General features: G+C 47.6%; 1 protein-coding gene across 2 annotated transcripts in view; it reads right to left on the reverse strand.

Moving 5' to 3' along the window:
- CHAF1B (chromatin assembly factor 1 subunit B) overlaps positions 1-14,574 on the reverse strand; it is a 31,751-nt gene extending 17,177 nt beyond the window's left edge. The window contains exons 1-8 of one of the 2 annotated variants that reach the window (XM_025379943.1): positions 14,146-14,574; positions 13,954-14,053; positions 12,206-12,405; positions 10,775-10,907; positions 6,484-6,601; positions 5,036-5,139; positions 2,162-2,258; positions 64-148 (exon numbers count right to left, since the gene is read on the reverse strand). In XM_025379943.1, the coding sequence (XP_025235728.1) occupies positions 64-148; positions 2,162-2,258; positions 5,036-5,139; positions 6,484-6,601; positions 10,775-10,907; positions 12,206-12,331 (663 nt within the window). In that variant the 5' untranslated portion in view covers positions 12,332-12,405; positions 13,954-14,053; positions 14,146-14,574. Of the gene's footprint in view, positions 1-63; positions 149-2,161; positions 2,259-5,035; positions 5,140-6,483; positions 6,602-10,774; positions 10,908-12,205; positions 12,406-13,015; positions 13,090-13,953; positions 14,054-14,145 lie in introns of those variants that run through there. The other variant, XM_025379942.1, reaches the window with a different exon arrangement.
- Between the last annotated feature and the right edge of the window lie 871 nt (positions 14,575-15,445).

Below are 15,445 nucleotides of genomic sequence, written 5' to 3' on the forward strand. Positions count from 1 at the left end.
GCTCACGACTTCCTAAGTCTCAGTTAAAGCGCTGCTGAAAAAGAATAGCAAAGTATTTTATACCTCTCCTTCAGCACCTATTCCAGACAGCATCTTCGAAACATTAAAAGCCACACGCTTCTTCTGCATACTGTACACTCGCAGCACCCTGAAGAAAGAACATGTCTGATTTACCACTTCTAGTAAATGAATTATGCTTCACACAGAAACAACTTATTACCAACAGCCTATCACCACCTCAGCAACTTTCAGTCTGCAAAAGCCTTTACCCATGATATTCACAACTGGGTAATGAAGAAGGAAGCAAGCATTAACAACCTAAAGGATACTATAGGCTGGGCGCAGCGGCTCACGCCTGTAATCCCTTCACTTTGGGAGGCAGAGGCGGGTGGATCACTTGAGGTCAGGAGTTTGAGACCAGCCTGGCCAATATGGTGAAACCCCATCTCTACCAAAAATACAGAAAAGTAGCCAGGTGTGGTGGTGGGCGCCTGTAATCCCTGCTACTCGGGAGGCTGAGGCAGGAGAATCACTTGAACCCGGGAGGCAGAGGTTGCAGTGAGCCGAGATCATGCCACTGCACTCCAGCCTGAGCAGCAGAGCCAGACTCTGTCTCAAAAAAAAAAAAAAAAAAAAATTTTGGTAAGTCACATTACTCCCACTAGCTAATCAGATTGTTTTACTGATGACTGTCTGAATAAAACACACTTATCAGAAAATAAATGGTATTTAGAATACAACAGGAAATTCTATGAAAAATAAACACTAACTCCTCCCTACCACTTTTATTCCAAGGCCATCTTATATTCAATTTGTTTTAATTAAAAGTAGTTAGATAAATATTCAAAAGGACTATTAAGTAATATAGGAGGCACTCCTCATTTTTAAAATATTTATTCCAACAATACAATTAAATGCAATTATGCCAGTAAACACAGCAACAAGACTTCTTTTCAGAAAGGACAAAAATAGTTTATTTTTATATCGATTTAAATGGAGTCATTAAAATCACTGGGCTTGGCGAGGTGGCTCACGCCTGTAATCCCAGCACTTTGGGAGGCCGAAGCGGGCAGGTCACCTGAGGTCAGGAGTTTCAGACCAACATGGTCAATATGGTGAAACTCTGTCTCTACTAAAAATACAAAAATTAGCCAGGCATGGTGGCACATGCTTGTAATCCAGCTACTCAGGAGGCTGAGGCAGGAGAATCGCTTGAATCTCAGAGGTGGAGGTTACAGTGAGCTGAGATCGCATTCCTGCACTCCAGCCTGAGGGACAGAGTGATACTCTGTCTCAAAAAACAATTAAAAAATAAAAATAAAAGTAAAAATCGCTGTAGCACACCTGTAATCTTAGCACTTTGGGTGGCCAAGGCAGACAGATGGCTTGAGCTCAACAGTTCAGGAACAGCCTCAGCAACATGGCAAAATCCCATCTTTACAAAAAATACAAAAAGTAGCCGGGTGTGGTGGTGCACAACTGTAGTCCCAGTTACTTGGGGGGCTGAAGTACGAGGATTGCTTGAGCCCAGGAGGTCAAGGCTGCAATGAGCTGTGATTGCGCCACTGCACTCCAGCCTGGGTGACACAGTGAGCCTCTCTCTCAAAAAAAAAAATAGTAATAATAATAAAGATTTACTAAGTTCAGGGCCAGGTGTGATAGCTCATGCCTGTAATCCCAGCACATTGGCAAAGGCGGGCAGATCATTTGAGGTTAGGAGTTTGAGAACAGCCTGACCAACATGGTAAAACCCTGTCTCTACTAAAAATACAAAAATTAACTGGGCATGGTGGCATGTGCCTGTAATCCCAGCTACTAGGGAAGCTGAGACAGGAGAATCGCTTGAAACCAGGAGGCAGAGGTTGCAGTGAGCTGAGATTATGAGACTGTGCCACAACACCTGCCTGGGTGACAGAGTGAGACTCTGTCTAAAAAAAAAAAAAAAAAAAAAAAGATTTACTAAGTACAAACTTCGTGGAAGGCACTTGTCCTAATTAATTTCCAATTTCTGATTATGTTGTAAGAATGAGTATGAAAACAGGAACAAAAGAATCAAAGCTAGACTATGATAAATCTTGGTTAAGTGGCAATAAATACCTCTCTTCAGAAAATTACAAGTAAATACAAAGAAATTCCAAGTAAATGCTAAAGCTAAATTTACCTGTCACAGCTCAGAGTAGCCACATATTGACCCAAAGGGTCCCAGGTTACTCCTTGGACATAACTTTTATGTTCATTAAAAATTGATATCTTTTGTCCTACAAAAAAACACACACACCGAAACAGCATTATCAAAACCTATTTGAGCCCAAATAGTATAAACTATGACTTAAATATTATTCCCTTTACCATGCATCACTCAGCAGGCAGTAAGTGAGAGACTCCGTACTGAACCCCGTGTCAGGCTCTGGGGCCACAAAGATGACTTCATGCAGTCCCCACCCTCAGGGAGCTCACAGATCAGACAGACCCATCAACAGGCAAGCATCACACACGTGGACCCGGGGAGGGGAGCTGACAGCACAGGGCAGAGGGTCTGAGAAGATCTAAGTCCAGTTCCCCAGGTCAGGCAGGATGAAGAGGAGATGAAGGGTGGAAGAAGGTATCGTCAGGGAATCCCCGGGTTAAGACACCTTAGTGAAGAGAATATGGAGCAGTGAGAGGCAGCTGAGAACTGCTAATGGGCACACAGGAGGGCCAAGAACAGAAGATAAGGAGGAAACGAGAAGTGTTACAGAGACCTTGTGTGTAAGGAAAAGGCTGTGGGTATTCGAGCCGAGGAGTCACCTGCATTTTAAAGGTGAAACAGGTTTAGAAGATGACAAAGAGGGTTGCTAGTTAGGAGGTGACAGAGTAGACCAAGAGAGAGATGAGGAGGGCCCTCCTCATCACAGAGCAGACAATGTGAACAGGGATGAACAAGGGACTTTGGGGAAAATATTTAGCACACAGAGATTGCCTGCATAAAAAGACAAGGGAGTTACAAAAAGACAAGGGAGTTATGAAGCCTTGGCGATTCCTTTTTGTTTTTGTTTTTTTTTTGAAACAGGGTCTGGTTCTGTTGCTCAGGCTGGAGTGCAGTGGCGCTATCAGAGTTCACTGCAGCCTCAACTTCCCAGGCTCAAGAGACTCAGCAGCCCTAGTAGCTGGGACTACAGGCATGTACTACCACATCCAGCTCATTTTTGCATTTTTTTTTTTTGGTAGAGAGAGGTTTTTGCCATGTTGCCCATGCTGGTCTTAACTCCTAGGCTTCAGCAGTCCTCCCAAAGTGCTGGGATTATAGGCGTGAGCCACTGTGCCTGACAAGTCGTTCTTTTTTTTTGAGGTTTTTGTTGAGGTTCAGTAACAACCCATCACACTTATGGTAAAACCTAAAATCCTGGCTCACGCTTGTAATCCCAGCACTTTGGGAGGCTGACACAGGCAGATCACTTGAAGTTAGGAGTTCGAGACCAGCCTGGAAAACATGGGGAAACCCCATTTCTACCAAAAATATAAAAATTAGCTGGGGTGGCGGGGGGGTGGGGGGGGGGCGCCTGTAATCCCAGCTACTTTGAGGGCTGAGGCAGGAGAATTGTTGAACCTAGGAGGCAGAGGTTGCAGTGAGCCGAGATCGCACCACTGCACTCCAGCCTGGGCGACTGAGGGAGACTCCATCTCAAAAAAAAAAAAAAAAAAACATGAAACAAGACAGAATGGAGGATGGAGGATGGCTTGGCTGGACAGCACGGAACTAAAAAGAGCAACAATTTTTATAGACTGAATGAGAACTGGGCTGACACAGTGCTGCAGGGGCAGCCAATAACAACTGCCCTACCCAGGTACTTGAGTTGTAGAATTGGCAGGAAGAGGTTTGGGAGAAAACGAAGTTTGAGTAAAGGATGGCGGGAGATAAAAATGGTTAGGAGTTAGCCACTACTTGCTTTTGGCATTTCACAGCTATTTTTACACCACTATAACTTTTCACATGTCCACTGTCTCCCCAGCTGGAGAACAGAATGTCCCTGGCTTTCCTTGATCTTCTAAAATGGAAACCTGATCCCATCTACTCCATCAACTAGCATGCAATGCCCTATAAATTATAAGTGACTTGTTAATCTTTCCGAGATCCTAACCTCCATAAAGGCAGGGCTCGGGCCTGTCATCTTATCTGCTGGCCACACCATGTGGGATTTGCCTGGCCTCAGTATCAGTAACTTGCAGCACTACTACTAAGCCTCTGACCTTCTGACAATCCATGGCATATGGGACTAAACCCTATCCTGTTGAGCCAACCACCTACTCTAGTTCACTAAAACAATTTTTTGTGTTGCTTTTAAAGTTAAAGCAAGTAGGCCGGGTGTGGTGGCTCATGCCTGTAATCCCAGCACTTTGGGAGGCCGAGGCGGGTGGATCACCTGAGGTCAGGAGATCGAGACCAGACTGGCCAATGGTGAAACCCTGTCTCTATTAATGATATAAAAATTAGCCGGGCCTGGGGACAGACACCTATAGTCCCAGCTACCCGGGATGCTGAGGCAGAATTGCTTGAACCCAGGAGGTGGAGGTTTCAGTGAGCCAAGATTGTGCCACTGCACTCCAACCTGGACAAGAGCGGAACTCTGTTTCCAAAAAAATAAAAATAAAAAACAAAGTTAAGGCAAGTTAGGCCCAGGGCGGTGGGTCATGCCTGTAATCCCAGCACTTTGGGAGGCCGACGTGGACAGATCACCTGAGGTTAGGAGTTTGAGACCAGCCTGGCCAACATGATAAAACCCTGTCTCTACTAAAAATACAAAAATTAGCTGAGTGTGGTGGTACGCGCCTGTAGTCCCAGGTACTTGGGAGACTGAGGCAGGAGGATCGCTTGAACCTAGTAAGTGGAGGTTGCAGTGAACCGAGATCATACCACTGCACTCCAGCCTGGGTGGCAAAGCGAGACCCTGTCTCAAAAAAAAAAAAAAAAAAAAAAAGTTAAAGCAAGTTAGGCTTTTAGGCTTTTATAGACGCTTAGAATATTTCTTCCTGCTAATAACAAAAACATATAATTTACCTTTATTGACATCCCATATGATGGCTGTGTTATCCACAGAGGCAGAAGCCATTAAATTCCCGTCAGTTGCCCAGCAAATATCATACACATCTTCTAAGTGGCCCCTAGAATCCAAAAACAAAGAGGAAAAAAGCAATTACTCCCCAGGTATAGCAGCTTACAACTGTAATCCCAGCACTTTGGGAGGCCGAGGTAGGCAGACTGCCTGTGGTCAGGAGTTCAGGGAAAGCCTGGCTAACATGGTAAAACCCCATCTCTACTCCAAATACAAAAATCAGCCAGGTGCGGTGGCTCACGCCTGTAATCCCAGCACTTTGGGAGGCCGAGGCAGACAGATCACGAGGTCAGGAGATCGAGACCATCCTGGCCAACATGGTGAAACCCCATCTCTATTAAAATACAAAAAATTAGCTGGGTGCAGTGGTGCACACCTGTAGACACAGCTACTCGGGAGGCTGAGGCAGGGGAATCACTTGAACCTCGGAGGTGGAGATTGCAGTGAGCTGAGATTGTGCCACTACACTCCAGCCTGGCGACAGAGTGAGACTCTGTCTCAAAAAAAAAAAGAAAAAGCCAAAAAAAAAGCCAGGCATGGTGGCGCACACCTGTAGTAGTCCCTGCTACTTGGGGGCTAAGGCAGGAGAATCCCCTGAAACCAGGAGGTGGAGATTGCAGTGAGCTGAGATCATGCCACTGTACTCCAGCCCACACAACAGAGTGAGACTCCATCTAAAAAACAAAACAAAACAAAAAACAATTATTAACTCAAAAAAGGACAAGTTATCAAAAATATAAGGGCAAGCTCCAGAACTATGCATAAAATGAGGTTCCAAAATTTCCACTGGCACTATATTAGCTATAAAAAACTACTTTCAAGGATCACTGTATCTCGCCTGGCGTGGTGGCTCATGCCTGTAATCCCAGCACTTTGGGAGGCTGAGGTGGGTGGATCACCTGAGGTCAGGAGTTTGAGACCAGCCCGAGCAACAAGAGCGAAACTCCATCTTAAAAAAAAAAAAAAAGGATAGCTGTATCTTTAAAATTGAATCCTTTTTACTGAGAAAAATTCATAGGAGAAACTAAGAAAATCCATTTTAATTATGCTTTCATCCTTTAAAACTATTGTCTTAGGACTGTTTCACATAAATAAAACTTCTAAATTAGACCAGCCTGGGCAACATAGTGAGACCCCGTCTCTACAAAATATGTAAAAATTAGCAGGGTGTGGTGGCATGTGCCTGTAGTCCCAGCTATTTGGGAGGTGAGAAGATCACTTGAGCCCGGGAAGTCAAGGCTGCAGGGTACTGTGATCACAGTACAGCACTCCAGCCTGAGTGACAATGAGACCCTATCTCAAAAGAAACACACCCAAAAAAAGTCAAAATGTATATTCCATTTAATGCGCTCGGAGTAAAGAGAGGTCACTGCCAGGGTCCCTCCCAAGTTACCGCAGAGTCTTCACAACTGTCCAGTTCTCCTTGTTTAGCTGGGCCTCGTCCTCATCCTGAAAAGCGATCTGCTCCGGCTCCTTGTTATCATTCACCTTCCACAACAGGATGACGGCATCTGCGGGGCGATTCAATTACAGTGATCCACGCCTCACCCACACTCCTTCACGTCAGGATTTTTATTTATGTATGTATTTATTTTTGAGACGGAGTCTCGCTCTGTCGCCCAGGCTGGAGTGCAGTGGCGCGATCTTGGCTCACTGCAACCTCCGCCTCCCGGGACCATCCTGGATAACTGTCTCTACTAAAAATACAAAAAAATGAGCCGCACATCAGGATTTTTAGGGCATTAAAACAACATTTATGTTGTTCAGTGGACACCATGGCCACGATGATTTACTTCCAAGCATTTCAACAGGGAAAGTAGGTTTGCCTTCTCAGCTAAAACTCCAAAATCAAATTCATAATAGATCAGAGCTATACAAAATCACCTTAAACAGAAGGGTCCTAGGCCAGCAAAATGCCACTGCAAAATGACACTGGCTACATTAACAAAACTGAAGGCATAATCTATAAATAGCCGAACAGAAAAACAAAACAGCAAAGAACCCCTAGTGCAGGGGTTGGCAAATGTTCCTGCTGAGAAACCTTCAGCAAGTCACTGAGCATCTTAATGTCTCAGTTTCCTCACCTGTAAATGGGGACAATAGGCAGGGTGGGGTGGCTCACGCCTGTAATGCCAGCACTTTGGGAGGCTGAGACGGAAGGGTTGTTTTAGCCCAGGAGCTCAAGACCAGCCTGGGCAAGACAGCAAGACCTTGTCTCTACTAAAAACCAAAAACATTAGCCAGGTGTGGCGGCACACACCTGTGGTCCCACTACACAGGAGGCTGAGGTGGGAGGATCACTTGAGTCCAGGAGGTAGAGGCTGCAGTGAGTCCTGATCTTGCCACTGTGCTCTAGCCTGAGTGACAGAGCAAGACCCTGTCTCAAAAATGGGGAAAACAATATATCTACCTCACAGGCTGTTGTGAGGATTAAATTGGTCAATGTGTATAACACACTTACAACACAACGGCTGGCAAACAGTAAGCCCCATGGAAGTGTCAGCTATTAATATCATTATAGACATATCAGGTACTTTAGCCTGAGGTCACCCATTGTCTGAGTCCGATGACTCTCCACATTCTGACTCCACGATTACCACGTAACCTTCTGACCATCCCTTGGCTTCCTTTAGAAATGTGCACAGCAGGAGAGTGAATGAATGAGGTTGTGAGGACATGCGCATTCCCATTCCTTTTTTTTTTTTTTTGAGATGGAGTTTCACACTTGTTGCCCAGGCTGGAGTGCAATGGCACAATCTCAGCTCACCGCCACCTTCGCCTCCCAGGTTCAAGCGATTCTCCTGTCTCAGCCTCCTGAATAGCTGGGACTACAGGCATGCACCACCACACCCAGCTAATTTTGTATTTTTAGTGGAGACGAGGTTCCTCCATGTTAGTCAGGCTGGTCTCGAACTTCTGACCTCAGGTGATCTGCCCACCTCAGCCTCCCAAAGTGCTGGGATTATAGGCATGAGCCACCGCACCCAGCCTGCATTCCCATGCTAAGTTAACCGGAATCCTGGTTGCACACATTAGTCTGGGAGCTTGGTTAAGATGCCATTGGCCCTGATGGATGAACACTCTCTGTGTGCTGACGACAGCAGGTTTCTGGGCCTCCAAGGCCAAGGGACTTTGGAAAATGGGGGCTTGCCATGTGCAACCTCAGGGCAAACAGCAGGCAGCCACCCCTAGGTGACGCTCCTGCTCCCCACCTTTCCCTCTACAAATCAGCATGCGTGCATGCGTGCACACACACATACATACACACACACACACACACCCCCGTCATGCGCTCTGGGCATCATGGCACTGAACTCAACCAGGTCTCTTTTCCTCCTTCTGCAAAAATAAAACTTTAGATTTCTGTTTTATTTTGTAATAGTTTCTAGATTGTTTCAAAGTATGGTAAAAAGGAAGTTTACTTTTTGTTTTTTTTTGAGACAGAGTCTCATTCTGTTGCCCAGGCTGGAGTGCAATGATCCTATCTTGGCTCAGTGCAACCTCCACCTCCCAGGTTCCAGCGATTCTCTGCCTCAGCCTCCCGGGTAGCTAGGATTATAGGAGTGCACCACCATGCCCAGCTAATTTTTGTATTTTTAGTACAGACAAGGTCTCACTATATTGGCCAGGCTGGTCTCCAACTCCTGACCCCAGTGATCCACCTGCCTCGGTCTCCCAAAGTGCTGGGATTATAACAAGTGTGAGCGACCACATCCAGCCTGGTTTACTTTTTCCATATAGTTTTATCCCATTTAAGCACAGGCAGAAAACAAGAATCCATCTATTCCCACCAAATAAGTAAGCACAAATCACAAGGCCATTCATTAACGACACTCCCGGTATGCTCCCTCCCCAGCACCCTCCAGCAGCCCGGCACTGCAGACACCAGGACTCCAAAGCAGCATCAGGCACAGCAGGGAATGGGAGAAAACGCATGGATGTCAGACCAGAGGAGTTGCCAAGCTGGGTACCGATGTGGGATCTTACCCCGACGGGCACTGCTGGAGCATTTCAGAGGCTACTATGGGTATTACAACAAGTATGTCACTGTGGGGAAGGGGAGCATTGCGGGGCTTTCCACAGTGCTGGCAGCTTATGTGCTTTTCAGCTACTAGTTTTCTTACAGGGAGATCAAACACGAGCAGCTACTCAGAGCCCATTGAAGAGGGGCCAGTGGGAGGGCATGCTGCGCTTCTGAGCCTGGCACCCCTCCATGAGGAACTTGGCCATTGCTGAATTCTTTCATATCCCACTTTAGAATTCATGCCCAAATAGCCCAGGCACGGTGGCTCACGCCTGTAATCCTAGCACTTTGGGAGGCCGAGGCAGGCAGATTGCCTGAGCTCAGGAGTTTAAGACCAGCCTGGCCGACATGGCAAAACCCCATCTCTACTAAAAATACAAAAATTAGCCCGGGGTGGTGGCAGGCGCCTGTAATCCCAGCTACTTGGGAGGCTGAGGCAGGAGAATCGCTTGAACCCGGGAGGCGGAGGTTTCAGTAAGCCAAGATCGTGGCACTGCACTCTATCCTGGGTGACAGAGTGAGGCTCTCTCAAAAAAAAAAAAAAAAAAAAAAAAAAAAAAACCCAAATAAAAGATGACTGGTTTAAAAAAAAAAAAACTCCCAAAGCCAATTAATTAATAATGCAGTCCTAAAGCCAATTAATTAATTATACAGAGACACTGAACTGACTCTGATCACCACATTTATTAAACTAACAATCAAACAAAACCAGAACAGCCACCTTGCTTGGGATGTGATGGAAAGGTAAGTGCCTCTCCATCTTGTCTCGGAACAGCCCAGTGGGAGCTAGCAGGAAAGCAGCTGTTTTCTTTTTTTTTTTTTTTTTGAGACGGAGTCTCGCTCTGTCGCCCGGGCTGGAGTGCAGTGGCCGGATCTCAGCTCACTGCAAGCTCCGCCTCCCGGGTTCACGCCATTCTCCTGCCTCAGCCTCCCGAGTAGCTGGGACTACAGGCGCCCGCCACCTCGCCCGGCTAGTTTTTTTTGTATTTTTTAGTAGAGATGGGGTTTCACCGTGTTAGCCAGGATGGTCTTGATCTCCTGACCTCGTGATCCACCCATCTCGGCCTCCCAAAGTGCTGGGATTACAGGCTTGAGCCACCGCGCCCGGCCAGCAGCTGTTTTCAAACAGGTGTTCCCGGTGTCATCTTGCTGTCCTCCCTCTCCGATTCTACCGCACTCCCTAGAACATTATTTTACTGAACTACCTAAATGACAGATTGAGAAGGTCGGCCATATCTGAAATAAAAAGCATATCCAGGCCAGGCCCGGTGGCTCATGCCTGTAATCCCAGCAATTTGGGAGGCCGAGGCAGGTGGATCACCTGAGGTCAGGAGTTCGAGATCAGCCTGGCCAACATGATGAAACCCCATCTCTACTAAAAATACAAAAAAAAAAAAAAAAAAAATTAGCCGGGCGTGGTGGCAGGTGCCTATAATCCCAGCTACTCGGGAGGCTGAGGCAGGAGAATCGCCCGAACCCGGGAGGCGGAGGTTGCAGTGAGTCGAGATTGCACCACTGCACTCCAGCCTGGGGAATAAGAGCAACACTCTATCCCACCCCTCCTAAAAAAGCATATTCAGCTCAAATCTCACTATCTGACACGAGACACACAGGTATCTATCTGGTTCCTAAAGAATCTCTGAAGAACAGCAATACTCACCATCTCCTCCCGATGCTAAAATTTCCCCAGTTGGAGAAAAACGCACGACATTGACGGCTTTGGTATGACGAGCAAGATTGGACAAAAATTCCACGATGGCTTTTCCATCTGGTCCCTTTTCTACCTTCCAGATCTGTCGATACCAAAACATTCATTTGAAAAACATAGAATGGGCACATATTATACTGTTTGTATTAAAACAATACTATGGGCTGGGTGCAGTGGCTCACAACTGTAATCCTAGCAGTTTAGGAGGCCAAGGTGGGTAAATCACTTGAGGCCAGGAGTTCAAGACCAGCCTGGAAACATAGTGAGACCTGGTCTCTACAGAAAATTTTAAAAATTAGCCAAGTGTGATGACACATGCCTGTAGTTCCAGTTACCCGGGAGGCTGAGGTGGGAGGATCACTTGAGCCCTGGAGGTCAGGGCTGCAGTGAGCCGAGATCAGGCCACTGCATTCCAGCCTGGGCGACACAGTAAGACCCTGTCTCAAAAAAAAAAAAACAAAAAACTATGCTTATTTTCAGAAAGAAATCCCTATCTAAAACATAAATGTCTACTGTTCCCCTCCGCCTTCTTTCTAGAGCAATTTGTTACCCAATAGGAACCAGGATCAGAATCCCAAAACAATGAACGTCCAGTTACAATAATCTAGGGAAAATGAATCAAATAAGAAAGCAGAGCCGGGCATGGTGGCTCAGGTCTGTAATCCCAGCACTTTGGGAGGCCAAGGTGGGTGGATTACCTGAGGTCAGGAGTTCGAGCCCAGCCTGGCCAACATGGTGAAACCCCATCTCTATACAAAAATCAGCCGGGTGTGGTGATGAGTGGCTGTAGTCCCAGTTACTTGGGAGGCTGAGGCAGGAGAATAGCTTGAACCTGGGAGGCAGAGGTTGCAGTAAGTCGAGATTGCACCACTGCACTCCCACCTGGGCAACAGAGCGAGACTCCATCTCAAAAAAAAAAAAAAAAAAAGCAGCTCTCTTTTGCTTTCATTGTTCACCGCAGGCCCTGGAAATTTAGCATTCTGGGCTAGATGACAGAGTAGTTTGAATTTGTTGACATATGTTCCATTCATTCATTCATTTACTTAAGAGAAGGGTCTGGCTGTGTCACCCAGGCTAGAGTGCAGTGGAGTGATGGTTGCTCGCTTCAAACTCCAAGGCTCAAGCGATCCTCTCACCTCAACCTCCCAAGTAGCTGGGCCTACAGCTGCACACCGCCACGTCCTGCTACTTTTTCATTTCTGGCTATGTTGCCCAGGCTGGTCTCGAACTCCTGGACTTAAGTGATCCTCTTACCTCAGCCTCCCAAAGCACTGGGATTGCAGGCGTGAGCCACCGCGCCCAGCCGACACTGGTTTTAAATAAAAGAATGAAAACTATTGCTTCAAGCAGTGTTCCCAGATGGCTATCTCTGCCCCAGTTTACCCTGACAGCGGTGTCCACGCCCGCAGACGCTAGTCTGTGGATCCTCCCGGCCGCCCCATGCTGGAAGTCCAGGCTGTACACGGGCTCCTTGTTGTGCCAGGCTATTTCACAAGTGATGACTTTCATCCTCCTGAGTCTTGAAGGGGCAAAACGCTTCTCGGGCACCGTTCTACTTCAAGACGGAGGAAAGCTGCAAAATGCTGGTGATGGATTAAACAACAGTGTTAGCAGCAGCGAAGGGTTACTGAGCGCTGAATAGGGCAGAAGCCATTTAAAATGCACACTGCATTGGGAAAGGATGTTAACGTTGCCATCTGACAAGAACACCTTGCTAGCTCCACCTAAAATGCTTCGCTGGGTCCTGACATCCACAAGTTTATGATACGCCACTATGTCCAGAAAAGCAAAACCAAACATCCAGGTAGAGGCTACCTAGGGGCCCCGGCCATCTGCACGGCCTGTCCCCGCTTAGTAGGGTCTAGGGGCGCGCCCTGAGAGCCCAGGTAGGGGCCTGCCCCGGGAGGGGCCTCCCGGAAGAGGGGGGCAAACGGGGTAGGGGACCGGGGCGGCGGGGCGAGAGCAGAACCCCGCCTTTCCCAGGGAACGGGCGCTGGGCCCGGGAAGCTGGGACGGAGGCCGCCGGGAGGAGGCCGCGCGGGGCCGGGGGTGGACGGGGCCCCGCCGCCCGAACGCGCGCCTCCGGAGCTATCCCGGGCCCCAGGGGCCCGCCCTAGGCGAGGGCCTCTGGCCCCAGATCGACCTGACCAAAAGAGCCGCGGAGCCGCCCGGGCCAGCCCCGGGAAGCCGTACCTGCAGGGACCCGGACGGTCAGAGGCGCCGTCACCTCCCGCGCAGCGCGCGCCGCTTCCCGCGCGCCGCAGGCCCCGCCCCCCGCATGGGTGGGACCTCATGGACGCCCCGCCCATCAAGCGCCCCTCAGGTCCCGCCCGACGTGGGCGGCACCCCAGGGAAGCCCCGCCCCCTCCTAGGCGCCGAGGCGAGTCCCGGTCTGGACTTGGGGTCGGAATCCGGGCCGGAATTTATTCCCGCCAGACCCACGACTGCAGGAAGAATGGATTCACTATTATTTATTATTATTATCCATTATTTATTCCCTGTTGATTCGTTCTTTTAGCAAACGTTTACAGAGCCTGGGCTGTGTGTTAGACCGACCCTATGCTGGCGCTGTGCACTTGGGAGGGCGAATACGACCGGTTCTCTTGCCCCTTCTGCAAACAAAAACTGAGATCTCTGGGTTTCTATATTGGCTTCTAGAACATTTTGGAGAGTTCAAAGTTATGAAATTCTTCACCACCTAGCGCAAGGTTGCTTACATTTTATTATTATAGTAGACGCAGTTATAAACCCTTTCTAAGAACAGACTCACTTTTTTTTTTTTTTTTTTTTTTGAGACGGAGTCTCGCTCTGTCACCCAGGCTGGAGTGCAGTGGCCGGATCTCAGCTCACTGCAAGCTCCGCTTCCCGGGTTCACGCCATTCTCCTGCCTCAGCCTCCCGAGTAGCTGGGACTACAGGCGCCTGCCACCTCGCCCGGCTGTTTTTTTTTTGTATTTTTAGTAGAGACGGGGTTTCACTGTGTTAGCCAGGATGGTCTCGATCTCCTGACCTCGTGATCCGCCCGTCTCGGCCTCCCAAAGTGCTGGGATTACAGGCTTGAGCCACCGCGCCCGGCCAGAACAGACTCACATTTTAAAGTGAGGCGGTAAATTGATCGGTAGGCACAGATACCGCAGGCCTTTTGAAATGGGACGTTTCCAGATGAGACCTAATTTATCTGTGGGCTTCGCAGAAGGCCAGGAAACAAGTACCTGTGGATGCGCTGCTTTTACTGGATAAAAGAAACAAACAGGTTTATCTGAGGAACCAACTGCTCTAGGATTTTTGGAAAAAAAGAACAGACATGGATTCTTATATAAATACTGGCTGATGCTTTTAGCCAGCTTTATGAAAGGTACAGATATTGCCTAAAAATCAGTGTCTCATGTTGATAAGAATGGCTGTATGCTCCTTGAAGCCTGATTTCTACAGGAAGCTAGAATAACATAATCCGAATATGCCATTTTTAGATTTTTTCTCTCCAGAATTTACAGAGTTTGGACTGGGAATGACTATATACTTTAGATAATTTGGCTGTTATGAAAGTACAGACTCCTGGCCCTACCAGCCCCATGATTCCGAACATCCAGCAGAGGCCCCTGCTCCAGGAGCTTGCATTTTTATTCAGTCTGTTTTGGAAAGCTCGGGATTCTTCGTGTCTCTCCAACATCAAATTTCTCCAAATTTCTCATAAATGCTGTTTATTCACAAATGAATAATCTGCCCACCTCTTGAAGTGTCACGACGCTGAACGTGGATTTAAAAGATAAAAACACATGCTTTAAGTACTAAAAGTACATGAAGGAGTTGACTTTCTTGGTGAACATTTTAGAGATCCAACTTCAGTGCCAACTTGATAAGCCAACACGGGCAGGGGATGCGGCTCCAGAGAGAGGCCCTGGGCTATCTCAAATATTTTCTCAAAAAAAAAAAAAAAGAAAGAAAGAAAGAAGTTATTTGCTCAAAACCTCAAAGTTTGCACCACAAATGTTGGACTAAAGAATTCCTGCCGGGCGCGGTGGCTCACGCCTGTAATCCCAGCACTTTAGGCCAAGGCAGGTGGATCACGAGGTCAGAAGATCAAGACCATCCTGGCTAACACGGTGAAACCCTGTCTCTACTGAAAATACAAAAAATTAGCCGGGCGTGGTGGCGGGCACCTGTAGTCCCAGCTACTGGGGAGGCTGAGGCAGAATGGTGTGAACCTGGGAGGCAGAGCTTGCAGTGAGCTGAGATGGTGCCCCTGCGCTCCAGCCTGGGCAACAGAGCTAGACTCCATCTCAAAAAAAAAAAAAAAAAGAAAAAGAAAAAGAAAGGAATTCCTCTAACGCAATTCTAACTAGATTCCTCAACAACCACTGGCCTTCAGCTTGGGTCCCAAGCATCCATTTTGGGCAGAACTGCCTCAATTTAAGGGGACCAATGTTATTTGGTTCCTGAGAACTTTTTAATAATGAAAATTGATATAAAAGCACTAACTCTTAACTCAGCTTCGAAAAAAACTTCTCAACACACTTTAATTTCCATTTGTAAGTGTGAACATTCTAAAATCAAAATCTGAGCCAGGCATGGTGGCTCATGTCTGTAATCCCAACACTTTGGGAGGCCAAAGCAGGCAGACTGC

The sequence above is a fragment of the Theropithecus gelada genome, chromosome 3 (assembly GCF_003255815.1).
Source record: "Theropithecus gelada isolate Dixy chromosome 3, Tgel_1.0, whole genome shotgun sequence".
NCBI classification, from domain to species: Eukaryota; Metazoa; Chordata; class Mammalia; order Primates; family Cercopithecidae; genus Theropithecus; species Theropithecus gelada.